At 44.2% G+C, this 16,457-nt stretch overlaps 1 protein-coding gene across 4 annotated transcripts in view; it reads left to right on the top strand.

Annotated features, from left to right (window-relative positions):
* The window catches only part of NYAP2 (neuronal tyrosine-phosphorylated phosphoinositide-3-kinase adaptor 2), a 286,407-nt gene that overhangs the window by 199,733 nt on the left and 70,217 nt on the right, over nt 1–16,457 (top strand). For all 4 annotated transcript variants that reach the window (XM_077290780.1, XM_077290779.1, XM_077290782.1 and 1 more), the window contains one exon: nt 9,460–10,551. In XM_077290780.1, the coding sequence (XP_077146895.1) occupies nt 9,460–10,551 (1,092 nt within the window). The remainder of the gene's footprint in view (nt 1–9,459; nt 10,552–16,457) is intronic.

Here is a 16,457-nt window from a genome sequence, read left to right as displayed (position 1 = left end):
AGGCCGGGGGTCCCCGCCCACCAAATCGGAGGCCGAGGGGCCCCGCCCACCACATCGGAGGCCAATGGGCCCCGCCCACCAAATCGGAGGCCGAGGGTCCCCGCCCACCAAAGCGGAGGCCGAGGGTCCCCGCACACCAAATCGGAGGCAGAGGGACCCCGCCCGCCAAATCGAAGGCCGAGGGGCCCCGCCCACCAAAGCGGAGGCCGAGGGTCCACACCAACCAAATCGGAGGCCGAGGGGCCCCGCCCACCAAATCGAAGGCCGAGGGGCCCCGCACACCAAATCGGAGGCAGAGGGACCCCGCCCACCAAAGCGGAGGCCGAGGGTCCCCGCACACCAAATCGGAGGCAGAGGGACCCCGCCCACCAAATCGGAGGCCGAGGGTCCCCGCCCACCAAATTGGAGGCCGAGGGGCCCCACCAACCAAATCGGAGGCCGAGGGGCCCCACCAACCAAATCGGAGGCCGAGGGGCCCCGCACACCAAATCGGAGGCAGAGGGACCCCGCCCACCAAAGCGGAGGCCGAGGGTCCACACCAACCAAATCGGAGGCCAAGGGGCCCCGCCCACCAAATCGAAGGCCGAGGGGCCCCGCACACCAAATCGGAGGCAGAGGGACCCCGCCCACCAAAGCGGAGGCCGAGGGTCCCCGCACACCAAATCGGAGGCAGAGGGACCCCGCCCACCAAATCGGAGGCCGAGGGTCCCCGCCCACCAAATCGGAGGCCGAGGGGCCCCACCAACCAAATCGGAGGCCGAGGGGCCCCACCAACCAAATCGGAGGCCGAGGAGCCCCGCCCACCAAAAGTAAGTGCGCCCCCGGGTGCAAAAGTAAGTACGCCCCCGGGTGCAAAAGTAAGTGCGCCCCCGGGTGCAAAAGTAAGTGCGCCCCCGGGTGCAAAAGTAAGTGCGCCCCCGGTTGCAAAAGTAAGCGCGCCCCCGGGTGCAAAAGTAAGTGCGCCTCTGGGTGCAAAAGTAAGTGCGCCCCCGGGTGCAAAAGTAAGCACGCCCCTGGCCCCGGGTGCAAAAGTAAGCGCGCCCCCCAGTCCCGTGTGTGAAAAGTGCTGCTGTAAAGCTGGTAGCGCTGTTCAAGCACCATGTATTTCCTTCAGGAAATGCCCATCTAATATATAATTGCCTAGAATACTACTTCCTGCAATTTGTGCCAACTTCCGTGGCATTGTCCGGAGCTAATGTCCGGAGATAATGTCCGGAGCTAATGTCCGGAGATAATGTCCGGAGCTAATGTCCGGAGCTAATGTCCGGAGATAAGTGACGTCACCAGTGTCCTACACCCAGGCAGAGCACAGGGGCCCCAGGCAGCATATGGGGCCCCAGGCAGAGCACAGTGGCCCCAGGCAGAGCACAGGGGCCCCAGGCAGCATATGGGGCCCCAGGCAGAGCACAGTGGTCCCAGGCAGAGCACAGGGGCCCCAGGCAGCCTATGGGGCCCCAGGCAGAGCACAGTGGCCCCAGGCAGAGCACATGGGCCCCAGGCAGCATATGGGGCCCCAGGCAGAGCACAGGGGCCCCAGGCAGCATATGGGGCCCCAGGCAGAGCACAGTGGCCCCAGGCAGAGCACAGGGGCCCCAGGCAGAACATGGGGCCCCAGGCAGAGCACAGGGGCCCCAGGCAGAGCACAGGGGCCCCAGGCAGCATATGGGACCCCAGGCAGAGCACAAGGGCCCCAGGCAGAGCACAGGGGCCCCAGGCAGCATATGGGGCCCCAGGCAGAGCACAGGGGCCCCAGGCAGCATATGGGACCCCAGGCAGAGCACAGGGGCCCCAGGCAGAGCACAGGGGCCCCAGGCAGCATATGGGGCCCCAGGCAGAGCACAGGGGCCCCAGGCAGCATATGGGGCCCCAGGCAGAGCACAGTGGCCCCAGGCAGCATATGGGGCCCCAGGCAGAGCACAGTGGCCCCAGGCAGAGCACAGGGGCCCCAGGCAGCATATGGGGCCCCAGGCAGAGCACAGTGGTCCCAGGCAGAGCACAGGGGCCCCAGGCAGCTTATGGGGCCCCAGGCAGAGCACAGTGGCCCCAGGCAGAACATGGGGCCCCAGGCAGAGCACAGTGGCCCCAGGCAGAGCACAGGGGCCCCAGGCAGAACATGGGGCCCCAGGCAGAGCACAGGGGCCCCAGGCAGAGCACAGGGGCCCCAGGCAGCATATGGGGCCCCAGGCAGAGCACAGGGGCCCCAGGCAGCATATGGGGCCCCAGGCAGAGCACAGTGGCCCCAGGCAGAGCACAGGGGCCCCAGGCAGCATATGGGGCCCCAGGCAGAGCACAGTGGTCCCAGGCAGAGCACAGGGGCCCCAGGCAGCCTATGGGGCCCCAGGCAGAGCACAGTGGCCCCAGGCAGAACATGGGGCCCCAGGCAGAGCACAGGGGCCCCAGGCAGAGCACAGGGGCCCCAGGCAGAGCACAGTGGTCCCAGGTAGAGCACAGGGGCCCCAGGCAGCCTATGGGGCCCCAGGCAGAGCACAGGGGCCCCAGGCAGAGCACAGGGGCCCCAGGCAGCATATGGGGCCCCAGGCAGAGCACAGGGGCCCCAGGCAGCATATGGGGCCCCAGGCAGAGCACAGTGGCCCCAGGCAGAGCACAGGGGCCCCAGGCAGAATATGGGGCCCCAGGCAGAGCACAGGGGCCCCAGGCAGCATATGGGGCCCCAGGCAGAGCACAGGGGCCCCAGGCAGCATATGGGGCCCCAGGCAGAGCACAGCGATATTTTGGACCACTGTGCGGTGTTTCAGACCCCCTGTGTGATGTCTGGGGCCCTGTTCTTAAGTATATTAAAGATTAAAGTAACGTATATTAAAGTATATTATAGATCAAATTTGACACGTTTATGAGCACCATTGAGTGATATACTCAAGAATGACATAATTTTTCAACATTTTATGGTTTCAAACTGTAAACACTCAGAGTTTTTTTTACTTCAACCAGAAAACCTTAACGGTTCATAAAAAACTTGACTGTTCAGGATATGATAAAAGTCATAGTATTCTGAATCTTTAACTTATAAAGATACCTTTACATGGGGTGATTATTGGTTCCAGAGAGGCTTTCGGCCTTCCCAGAGCCATAACTTTTTTTATTTTTCCGTCAATTTGGCCATGTGAGGGCTTATTTTTTGCGGGACGAGTTGTACTTTTGAACGACATCATTGGTTTTACCATGTCGTGTACTAGAAAACGGGAAAAAAATTCCAAGTGCAGTGCAATCCCACACTTGTTTTTTGCTTGCCTATTTTGCTAGGTTCACTAAATGCTAAAACTGACCTGCCATTATGATTCTCCAGGTCAGTACGAGTTCATAGACACCTAACATGACTAGGTTATTTTTCACCTAAGTGGTGAAAAAAAATTCCAAACTTTGCAAAAAACAAAACAAAACAAAATTGCGCCATTTTCCGATACTCGTAGCGTCTCCATTTTTCGTGATCTGGGGTCAGGTGAGGGCTTATTTTTTGCGTGCCGAGCTGGCATTTTTAATGATAGCATTTTGGTGCAGATACGTTCTTTTGATCGCCCGTTATTGCATTTTAATGCAATGTCGTGGCGACCAAAAAAACATAAATCTGGCGTTTCGATTTTTTTTCTCATTACGCCGTTTAGCGATCAGGTTAATGCTTTTTTTTATTGATAGATCGGGCGATTCTGAACGCGGCGATACCAAATATGTGTAGGTTGGGGTTTTTTTTTATTGATTTATTTTGATTGGGGCGAAAGGGGGGTGATTTAAACTTTTATATTTTTTTTATTTTTTTCACATTTTTTTTACTTTTTTTTTTACTTTTGCCATGCTTCTATAGCCTCCATGGGAGGCTAGAAGCAGGCACAACGCGATCGGCTCTGCTATGCAGCAGCGATCATAAGATCGCTGCTACACAGCAGAAATGCCGGTGTGCTGTGAGCGCCGACCACAGAGTGGCGCTCACAGCCACCGGCGATCAGTAACCATAGAGGTCTCCAGGACCTCTATGGTTACAATGTACAAGCATCGCCGACCCCCGATCATGTGACGGGGGTCGGCGATGCGCTCATATCCGGCCGCACGGCCGGATGCAGTAGTTAAATGCCGCTGTCTGCGTTTGACAGCGGCATTTAACTAGTTAATAGCGGCGGGTGATCGCGATTTCACCCGCCGCTATTGCGCGCACATGTCAGCTGTAAAAAACAGCTGACATGTCGCGACTTTGATGTGCGCTCACCGCCGGAGCGCACATCAAAGCAGGGGACCCGACATCTGACGTACTATAACGTCAGATGTCGGGAAGGGGTTAAGATGAAAAGTGTATATGCAAGAATATATTTTAGATATATGTGTTTAGGGAGAACATTAATAATTGTATGTACTGTATACAGAGGATGTATCCATCCACTGATAATTAGCTGATGGGTATTCAGCAGGCTCTCATTGGAGACTTCATTACCAGTGTTTATCTACCACATACTATGTAGACATTTATGACAAGTGAGTTGGATTGCAGCAGTTTTTCCAACCAATCTGTAAATTGCAGATAATTGAGGAAAACAATAACAGAAACACTTCATGATCATGGAGAGATCAAGTATTTGTAAAATGTAGAAAAGCCTCTCCAATCAAGAATTATAAGTATGCAATGAAACCACCCAGCTGGAAAAAAAAGCAGCAATATCGCAGCTTCATAGTTCTAAAATGTATTTGTTATTTGATAATTAAGAGATTAATAAATAATTTAAGTGTTGTTTTTTCTATTTATAGACATGTAAGCACAATATACTTTTTTGGGATTATTATCTTTAACCATATATACAGTTGTTATATTGATAACATATTTATTTTTGATTGTACAAAGTGCAAACTTAGAATTATGGCTTTAATTTATACAAAAACAAAAAAAAAGTTTGCTCAAGAAAAAAGCTAGCAAAATTAAAAGACATACAACTTTGATGATAATTCTCCTGCCTTTCACTTCTGTTTTTGGCTAAATAAACATGGGGAAGTACTAGTGATGAATATAGAGTCTTACAGCTAATGGGAAAAAGAATGCAGATTAGCTCCCTTGCAGAATAAAATAAACTACAGGTACCTCTCACAAAATTAGAATATCATCAAAAAGTTAATTAATTTCAGTTTTTCAATGCAAAAAGTGAAATTCATATATTAAATAGTCATTATATGCAGAGTGATCTATTGCAAGTGTTTTTTTTTCTGTTAATGTTGATGATTAAGGCTTACAGCCAATGAAAACCAAAAAGTCATTATCTCAGTAAATTAGAATACTTTATAACACAACCTTGAAAAATGATTTTAAAATCCGAAATGTTGGCCTACTGAAATGTATGTTCAGTAAATGCACTCAATACTTAGTCGGGGCTCCTTTTGCATCAATTGCTGTATCCATGCGGCGTGGCAAGGGAGGCGATCAGCCTGTGGCACTGCTGAGGTGTTATGGAAGCCCAGGTTGCTTTGATAGCAGCCTTCAGCTCATCTGCATTGTTGGGTCTGGTGCCTCTCATCTTCCTCTTGACAATACCCCATTATGGAAACATCACACTAGACCTCAAGCAGCTTCGATTGTGGCCTCTCCACTCTTCCTCCAGACTCTGGGAACTTGATGGCCAAATGAAATGCAAAATTTACTTTCTTTGTGGAGTGGGTCAACTTATAGGGTGGCTATAAATACAAAGCAAAAGAACATTTCACTGTTCCACATTTTGCCAATGTCCATTTGCTTGTTCTCAGATTAAGAGTGCAGAGGAACCTGACAGCGCCTGGAAAGTTTAGAGATTTACACCAATTTTGTTAGGACTATACTGTCTAAAACACGTAGACGAATGTGTTTTTATTAAAAGAAATAAAGGAAATGCTTTATTAAAGGGAATCTATCAGCAGGATTTCACCCTTAAACTATTTATATCTGAATTTCAAAGACAAGGTCAGCAATACTTTTACACGTCCAGTCCATTTCTGCATTACAGATAAATCAGTGTTTAAATTGATATGCAAATGAGACTGAATATCTGAAGATTTGTAGATTTGTAGATGCCTCTGTCACTGCAGTTGTTTTCCCTGCCCAGCGCCACCTCCTCCTGATTGACTATTTGCTCTTTTGTCTGAAGTCACACATAATAAAGGCTTTCAGTCATGCAGGACAAGCCGGTGCTGGTCAGGGAATAAAGCTGGAGTGACAGAGGCTTCATATCTACAAATATCTCCTCAGCCTCATTTCCATATCAGTTCAAACATTGATTTCTTAGTAATGGAGGATTGGACTGGCCATGGAAAGGTATTGCTGGCGCTGTCCTTGAAAGAGTGACATGCATATACATGTAAATAGTTTTGGGGGTGAAAACCCGATGACAGATTCCCTTTAAAGAAGTGCTGGAAAGGATACAAATTTGACAGGGATTTTTATTGGTACCAAAAACCATGAATAAAAAGTACATGCATATAACAGGGATCACCCAAACCGATAAGAGTGTCAAAAAAGCTTTATTATAGAACAACAAGGAGCACACATAAAAACAATTAAAAATCCTCAAAGGATGATACACATAAATGCAGATCCATAAATAATAATAAATATTTCCTGACATGCATTAGGTGATCCCCAGGATTTATATTAGAACCATATCATTTAGTATTGTTAGTGGATGGTGCCCGCCTATTTGTCTATTTTGGATTTTTATTGGTAGCACTAGCAACCTCTTTTAGTTGGTACTTAAAGTTAATTTGCATTGCTAAATATAAATACATGTAAAACTGTGTACGGAATCAAAGTGAAGGCTCAGTCATAAAATGTATGTATGTTTGATTTTGGATAGATAATCTACAGTAGTGTAATGTTAGCACATGTTTTACTTTAGACCTTTTACCCCTAATGCAGTAAATGGCAGCCCTTGTGCATATGCCTTGTTAAGACATGAATGTCATAAAGCAGGGTACCCTATATCATCCAGAGTAAGGGCAGCTCTTACTGTGGCAGAATAGACTCATGGATGAATTGGTTACCTGCTACGTGCACGCTGCTAGGTTCAGATAGGGGTGGGACAGGTCTTATGAATTCTTTGGAACTCTGGGGGAACCATTACTCAGGGCGACCATGCACTGCAGCTTCCTCAGGCAAGAGATGGATCCACTTGCTGACACAGATACAATTGATAGAGTCCTCATGAACAAATGAACAGTGTAGTTTAATATCACAGCACATCCAGTACAATTCAGGTCTCTTAAGCATGAGCTTCATAAACAGGACAGCTGCTTCTTAAAGGAACATTGACTAACAGTCTCTTTAGATAGCACAATTCAGCACAGATCAAGACTCTTTACAAAGGCAAGGTAGTACACAGCATTCCTTCTAGTACAGTGAGATGGAGTAGGGAGGGGGGTTTGCTGAGGGAAATGATCTCTCTGACACAATTTTTTCCAATAACTATCTTCCTGCTCCTGATAGACTTTCTCAACTAGCAGTATAGGGGGTTAGCCCATATCCACTGTATACATGAATCCTGAATCCCTATGGTTCACTTGTGTGAACTTTTGTGAGACAGATCACACAAACACACCACTCATCCCTTTGGCTGCTACCAGAACAGTCAACAAGTTTCCCACAATCCCCCTGTCTCCTGTGACTGTGTTAACCCCTCTAGTTACTGGATGCTTTTGAAGCAACAGCAGTCGGCACTACTTCTGCATGTCACATACCTTAATTAATGGGAATTTCTCTCCCCCTGGAAGCTTTTAAGCTATTACTATGCACAGTAGCAGTGACTCACACCTGCACAGAAGCAGATTGAAGACACTGCCTATAATAGGGCAGATTAGGTAACCATAATTGCGCAAGTTTATGGCGCATGCACTGGGTTAAGGTGCCGCAACTGCATGTCTCAGAGCAGTGTGACATGCATGGAAGGCAGGAAGTATTGTAATGAAGAGGAGGCAGGGATTTCTTCCAGTCACAACATGCGCCAAAGCCTGGAAGAAATCATTAACATAGAAGATTAAAAGTGCACTTCTCCACATCTAGCTATGAAGCATACAGGTAAGACTAGTTTCACCATTCTATTACCTGTATGACCATAGTAATAGCTTTAAAGCATCCAGGAGGTGACAGATGCCTTTTAATACCATATTACCTCTACTATAATTGCCAGTTAAAGCTTTGTGGTGTTAACAGCTGTTTTTTGAGGATTTCATGAACTGGTCTTGCAGGTATAAGCTGATTGCAGGAAAAATTATTCTTACCAATAAGTCCTTTAAGTCTAAATAATAGCTTATTTGTGATTCTGCAATAAGTAAAGAAAGATAATAATAGCTAAGTGAAAAAATATATAATTTTAGTGTTATTGCATTTATATTGCATACTGTATATAGTATACATGAAGTTATATGTTACTCAGATGCATTGTGTTTATTTGTAATATATGTGTGTGATATACTTGCATATTCACTGTACTAGCAAATGTGATGTGGTATTTATGTACAATAATTACATGTTATTCATGCATTTTTCATATATACGTAAATGGAATCTTTTTTTACATATATTTACAACCCCCATTCCAAAAAAGCTGTTTAAAATGAAAAGAAAACAAGAATATAATAGTTTGAAAATCAATGATTTGAAAATATTTAATGCATTACTGAAGATAAAATACATGTCTGAAGTTAGTCGTTTTTTCATCTCATTTGATAAAATAATGTATTTAAAAATTGATGGCAGCAACATATAACAAAGGAAAGGTAAGTAGTACTAATGAAAAACAACTGGGGGGTCCATTTCTAACTAAGCTACATGATTTACTTAACTGTGTATAAAAAGATCATATTAGAGAGGCAGAATTTCTCAGAAGTAAAGATGGTCAGTGTTTCATTAATCTATGAACAACTGTGTCTAAAAATTTAAGAAAATTGTTTTTCAACCTAAAAATTGCAAAGACGTGGAGTATCTTACCAACAACAGTACATAATATCATCAAAAGTTATACTCCTAACAATTTGAATATCAACATGTAAATTTTGCACTGTCCAAGTCATTTTGCACATCAGTATGTCTAACCTGTACTCATGACTTGTAGCATCTTTATTCATCAAAAGTGCAGAATTGCATTTTAATTCTAATGCTAATTACCTTAAATTTTGCTTAAACTGTTCAAAAAATATGAATTGGAGGTGGGGTGGAGAGATAATGCTGGATCTATCTAAAATACTCAATACATGGCCACAGTCAGTGGTTGGTAAAATACAAACTTTATTCCATAAATTAAAAAATGTTTATGCTATCAAGTGACCTCACTCATAGGATGATTATAATGATTATTATTGCTTGAAAGCTATGAAATTATCAATAATTTAAAACTATTTTCACGTTTTATGCAAATATGCAGTACAATATGTAGCTTTTGTATGTGTTAATATTAATGTATGTTAAGTATGTTTATGATTTCTTTTCTTTCTTTAATTCCTCAGTGGCTGCGAAACAAAGACCTCACAGTGATGAATATACTAAGAAGATTCCTCCTCCCAAGCCTAAACGAAATCCAACCACTCATCTTAGCACATCATTTGATGAGACATATATTAAAAAGCATGGGACAGTGAAGAGTAGTTTGTTTAGAGAAGCATCATCATCTCACATCAGTTGTGGTTCTGGGGACCGAGATGATGAAGAACCTGTTTATATTGAAATGGTTGGGAACATTTTAAGAGACTTTAAAAAAGATGAAGAAGACCAATGTGAGGCAGTATATGAAGAAATGAAATACTCTATATTTGATGATACAGGACATGACTCTAGGTGTCTTTATGATTTGGATCACATTAGTTGCTCTTCTCAGTGTGCTACTCCCACAGTGCCTGACTTAGAATTCACCAAGTCCTCAGTGCCATCAACTCCCAAGGGCCAGATTTGTGACATTCCCCCTCCATTCCCAAATTTATTGTCTCAAAGGCCTCCTTTATTGGTGTTTCCACCAGCACCAGCGCAATGTTCACCAAATTCTGATGAATCTCCATTAACACCTCTTGAAGTAACAAAGCTACCAGTATTGGAAAATGTGTCTTACATCAAGCAACCAGCTTCTGCTTCACCATCACCAGTTCCAACGCACATTCCAGGACACCAGAAAGTAGATAAAGACCAAACTATTATTTCCCATGGAATTTCTCCATCTGGTCATTCATCTTCGCCACCACATGCTTCAACTACCTACAGAACGCAGTCTCCACATGGCTATCCTAAAAGTCATTCAGCTTCTCCTTCTCCTGTGAGCATGTGTAGGTCACTGACTCCTCTAAGCCTCAAAAGACCTCCACCTTATGATTCTGTGCATTCAGGAAGTCTATCAAGAAGTTCTCCATCAGTGCCTCATTCTAATGTCAGAAACACACCAGAAGGGAAGTCAGTCAGTGCATCTACCAGCACTTATTGTACATCTCAAAGCAGCTCACGATCCAGAACACCAACCAGTCCCCTTGAAGAATTATCAAGCCTCTTTACCTCAGGAAGAAGTTTGCTGAGGAAGCCCTCCAGTGGAAGAAAGTCTAAAGAACCTTCTGAGAGTAAGTGTAAGGAATATGTCTTGTGCATCTACACAGTGTGCACAATTGTTCAGCAATAACTGTTCCTCAAAATCATTTCATTATTAAACAGGAATAAAAATCCTTGGAGGTTTGTAAAAATGTTACATTTAGCTCTATTACAAAGCTCTGCATGGTGGTAAATAGTGCTCCGCAACTGTCCGCAAGGGCCACTAACCGTGCATGTTTTCAGGATTTCCTTAGCATTGCAGAAGACGTTGCAATTATCACCTGTGCAATACTAAGGAAATCCTGAAAACATGCACTGTTTGTGCCCCTTGAGGACTGGAGTTGTGCACCTCTGGACTAAGCCATGTCACCCTACATGCAAAGTATCACAACTTTACAATCACCCCCAGATTTTCATATTTGCAGCTTTCTCACTGGGAGGTTTCATTGACTTGGGCATATTATGGCTGTGTACAACTTTTGACATGTACAAATCAAAAGCACTGCTCTCATAAACGTCTAATTGGCTCTATTGTAAATAGTCAAACAATGTTCTGTAATATTTTATATACTGTACATCTAATAGAACATGAGAGAAATATGACAACTATTATTGGGTAATATACTGCGGAAAAACCAAAGAAATCAGCCAGAACATAAGTTAGTACCAGCGCAATGTGTAGGAACACATTCACACTGGCCGCCTAACAGACAAAAGCAAAGCTAAAACTTAAATGAACAAATACCCTGTAATAAGTAAATAAATAGTAATAGTACATGTAAATAACATAGGGTACTTAGTTAACACTGCTGTGATAAAAAAATTGTAAAAGTCATCCCACCACAACCAGATGTACTCAATCAGTCCGGTCCTATCTCATTTCTTAAAACTACACCTTGTGTCAACTGACCTCAATATAGATGGGGTTCAGACACCATGGGAAACTACTGTATTTACTTGTGTATAAGTTGATTTTTTTCAGCACATTTTTTTGTGCTGAAAGCGCCCCCCTTAGCTTATACACGAGTCATTGTCCCAGAAAGTCAGCGGGGGAGGGGGGGGGGCGGAGCAGCTGGTAACAGAGGCAGGAGCCGGCAGCTGTAACTGTGCCCACTGCTAAAGAGAGATGAATATTAATTTATAGCAGTGGTGGCAGTGAATATTCATTTCTCTTATAGCACGCATAGTTACAGCCACAGCCTACATAGCTTCCCTGTCCGCCCTCACTGCATCTCCTTCCGGTTCCAGTCTTCCGGCCGAGCATTCACAAGTCCCCTGCTCATTAAGGTAATGAATATTCACCCCTCTCCACTCCCATAGGCATGGAGTGAATATTAATTATTTTAATGAGCAGGGACACGTGATCGCTCAGCCGGAAGAGCTACTGGCGCCAGAGCGAGATGCAGCTAGGGCGTGCAGGGAAGGTAAGTAGGATGTGTTTTTTTTTCATAGGAACCATGCATAAAAGGATAGGGGATAAGGAGCCATGCATACAAGATTGAGGATAAGGAGCCATGCATACAGGGACGGGGAGCCATGCATACAAGGACGGGGAGCCATGCATACAAGGACGGGGATGGGGAGCCATGCATACCAGGATAGGGATGAAGGGAAATGCATACCCAGCTTATCCTTGAGTCAATAAGTTTTCCCAGTTTTTAGTGGCAAAATTTCGTTCCTCGGCTTATACACAGGTCAACTTACTCTCGAGTATATACGGTATATAGATGAAATTCCTAGCTCACATATAACATAATTCTGTGGTATACTATCTAAGAAGAAGAAACCTTGTTAGACATTAAGCATAATTCACATGCTTTGGTGGGGTCACAATATACAGTATTACATTTAACTCATACCTTTCCTTATGAAGCAATAGAGCTTTCAGATAATAATTCTACTAATTGCTTTCATGAGATAATTCTCCATATATAGGATCAATAGAAAATGCCATCAGCACAACTGCTGAGCCCCCACCTGTCTTCAGAATGAAGAGGCACAGCACTAGTTAAACTCTTTATCGCCTTTACATTTTTTTCTCAAAGCAACAAAGCCCTGAGCCACCTGTTCAAGGCAAAATATCTGGACATTCTCAGGTCCTCAGCAAAAAGTCAAACGTTAAATAATGGATTTCAAATGCATTATGGCAATCTATAAGATGATTCTCCAAGTAAATTTTACTTTTATCTTTGTACTAAGTTTTAGAAGCAAAGAAATATTTGCTGATAAACGAAAACTTTTGAATGATGACACCACACACATCTAATCTCTTTCAGTGTTCTACTGCTGATCATAATCAGTAACAAACACTGACCTCCCCCACGATTGTAGCATTGTACTACAGGATATTACTGTCTGATCCAATCATTTGTTCATTTTTGGCATTATTGGTTTTGTAATGGAAGAGCACAAACCATCAGATGAAAAGCAAAGTGAAAGTGTTGATGATAATGAAATCTAAAAGTTTCAAAGTTTTATTAATAAGTAATCCCTTCTGAAGCTTTGCGGTCCTTTAACTCATCTTACTGTATTAAAACATTGAAGCATTATCTCCATCGTTGGGCATTGATATGAACTAATTCCTGGCTCACTGTATTGCATCCTAAAGTAGCATTTGTTGTATGTAAACAGTGGTGTATCAACAATGTGAGCAGCTATGGGGCCTGGTAGTTGGAGAGGGCCTAATACCAAATGCTAACGTTCACCTCAACCATCCGGCATCGCAATTTCTATAGTAACACCATTATCAGGATGTAGATACAGTAGCATACAATGGAGATGACGGCTCTCTGGTTCCACCAATCCAATTGTGCATTTGAGTTTCAAGCGACCTTAAATCTTTAAAGATATACCAGATAAAACACAACTTTTAATAAATATCCTTAAAACCATGAAAAACAACCACAATTACACACAACAAACAACCGTGCTCCCTAACATCAGCCCTATTGCAGCCCCTGATAATCACTACCTAACAGCGGAGGTTGGCACCCTAGATTAATTCGAGATAGGCGCCCCCGCTCCTCGTAGTCTGTCCCTAAATCTCCTGTTATAGTCTAGGCCAATGTGCCATTAGTACTATCAATCATACAACAGGAAAATAGGGACAGGACAAGGCCAATATGGCTATAACTTAGTCACAGGAGGACTGCAGAAGGGTGGGAGACACAGGCAAAAAAGTGCAAAACAGTGCAAAAAATTGTGCAAAGTGAACATAAAATACCTCACTAGGCTGCTCCCTGCTTACTCAAAGCCTACCTAGCTGTGGGGGTTGGCACCCTACTGTACAGCGGAAAAGGCGCCCCCACTCCACGGCGGCTGTCCCTTACGGACCCTAATAATAGCTAATGAGGCAGGAAAATAATTATATAGCAATGGTGACCATATCAACAAACATAAGATATCAACAAAATTGGTCCACCAAAGCACACCCAAAATTGATAAGGTATAGCAGCTAGTAAGGAAAGATACTTAAGTTTCATGATGTCATAACGCCTCTACGCGTTTCACCTATTCAGGATCTTCAGGAGGCTAAAGATATATGGATGCTTCATGGAGTCGTCCATTATTCCCCACATATAAAGATAATGCCCCTCCTAGAGTGGGAGGCATAGATTAAATGCAGCTAGAGGAAAAACTCCAGCACACCTCGTTTTGTCTCTACTGAACGGCGATAAATGCACACTACCTCAGGCAGCTAACATGTAAGATATCCCTTTAGGCCGCCATATTGGAGTAGCACTAAGGACCCAGAACATCTATATTATCTCGTAATGCTTGCCACTTCTAGTGCCCTCCTCACACGGAAGCGCTCATGGCGTGCGTTCCAGCTGGAGCGCAGATATTCCCCGCCCGCATAACTGCGCATGACCGGATCTAAGTCGGCGCTTTCTGATGCATCACAGCCTAGTCAGCCGCGCTGATGCGCATGATCGGAACCGAGCTGTGTATCTCTAAATTATTCAGTCTCGGCGAGCTCCTAAAGTGCCTAGACCCTTGGACCTAGACCCTTAATAACATACCGAAAAGGTCGATCCCTAAGAGATAATTTGGTACACAGTCATTTCAAAAGGCCGGTACCCGAGGGTACATGGCTTGATAGAAAAATCTGCGTTTTTTTTAAATGTGGTGGATGTGTGAACTGCAGGTTTATGAGACCGTGTAAATATATTGTCAGCTCATCTACGGGCAGAAAGTTTTTTCTACGGAATTTTTCAAACTGCAAAACCACAGGGCTGGTCTATGTTGCTACATGCAGCTGTCCCATGGACTACATTGGCAAAACTAAGAGGGAGTTTGGGAGGAGAGTGGGTGAGCATATAGGGGATATCCGGCATAAACGAGACACCCTTGTAGCTAGACACATGAACGAAGTACATCAGGGACATATCGATGAGATTCTGTTTAGTGTACTAGAGGTGTACACTCCTAATCCGAGGGGTGGTGACTTCGATAGACTATTGCTGCAAAAAGAGTGCGCATGGATCTATCGGGTCAATTGTATGGCACCACTGGGATTGAATGAGTATTTATCTTATGCATGCTTTTTATAAGTATTAACCCATTTCCCCCTACTTCTATTGATTTATATATATTTATGCACCTTATTAGCCTGGTATGATTTGCTTTTTCAGCACCCATGTCCGGTGTTTTCATATGAATATATACCTGAATATTGATCATCATGTCTTGCTATGTCATCATAATTGATCCTGTTTCGACAGGTAACACAGTATTTACTGTGAACATTAGGAATTATCTGTTGTGTTTGGTGTAATCTACAATAGCTATGTATGTACTTTTTGTTCATTTCCCACATGTGTATCTATCTAGCTAGGATGGTTAGTTTATTTAAACAATGCCACCTTCCTGATGTATTCATATTTATATTAATGAAGGTTCATGTACTCTCTCCCCCCCATGCTAGTTTTTGTTAGAGGTGTTGTATTAGCAATATACCGTATATCAAAGGAGAAGGGATGAAAATATAATCAGCAATAAATAATAATCCAATCAAATATTTGCCAGCTATATTTGAGTTAATTAACATATATCTTTTTGCAGTGTAACTACGCCGGACGTGTTGTTCTATTGCTTTGCACGGAGGTAGTTGATATGTGTAACTCTTTTGATGAATTAACAGGTTTAAGTGTTTGGGCATGCGCATTGTATATATGCTGTTTAAATAGTTTGTAATGCTGGGATACTTTTATCCGTGTCCAGTAGAATGTGGGGGAGCCTGTGGTGGTGCGCGGCTGGGTTCCGGTCATGCGCACTTTAGGAGCTCGCCGAGACTGAATAATTTAGAGATACACAGCTCGGTTCTGATCATGTGCATCAGCGTGGCTGACTAGGCTGTGATGCATCAGAATGCGCCGACTTAGATCCGGTCATGCGCAGTTATGCGGGCGGGGAATATCTGCGCTCCAGCTGGAACGCACGCCATGAGCGCTTCCGTGTGAGGAGGGCACTAGAAGTGGCAAGCATTACGAGATAATATAGATGTTCTGGGTCCTTAGTGCTACTCCAATATGGCGGCCTAAAGGGATATCTTACATGTTAGCTGCCTGAGGTAGTGTGCATTTATCGCCGTTCAGTAGAGACAAAACGAGGTGTGCTGGAGTTTTTCCTCTAGCTGCATTTAATCTATGCCTCCCACTCTAGGAGGGGCATTATCTTTATATGTGGGGAATAATGGACGACTCCATGAAGCATCCATATATCTTTAGCCTCCTGAAGATCCTGAATAGGTGAAACACGTAGAGGCGTTATGACATCATGAAACTTAAGTATCTTTCCTTACTAGCTGCTATACCTTATCAATTTTGGGTGTGCTTTGGTGGACCAATTTTGTTGATATCTTATGTTTGTTGATATGGTCACCATTGCTATATAATTATTTTCCTGCCTCATTAGCTATTATTAGGGTCCGTAAGGG

Source organism: Ranitomeya variabilis, chromosome 2, assembly GCF_051348905.1.
Source record: "Ranitomeya variabilis isolate aRanVar5 chromosome 2, aRanVar5.hap1, whole genome shotgun sequence".
NCBI lineage: Eukaryota > Metazoa > Chordata > Amphibia > Anura > Dendrobatidae > Ranitomeya > Ranitomeya variabilis.
This window is presented reverse-complemented; position numbering and strand designations above follow the sequence as displayed.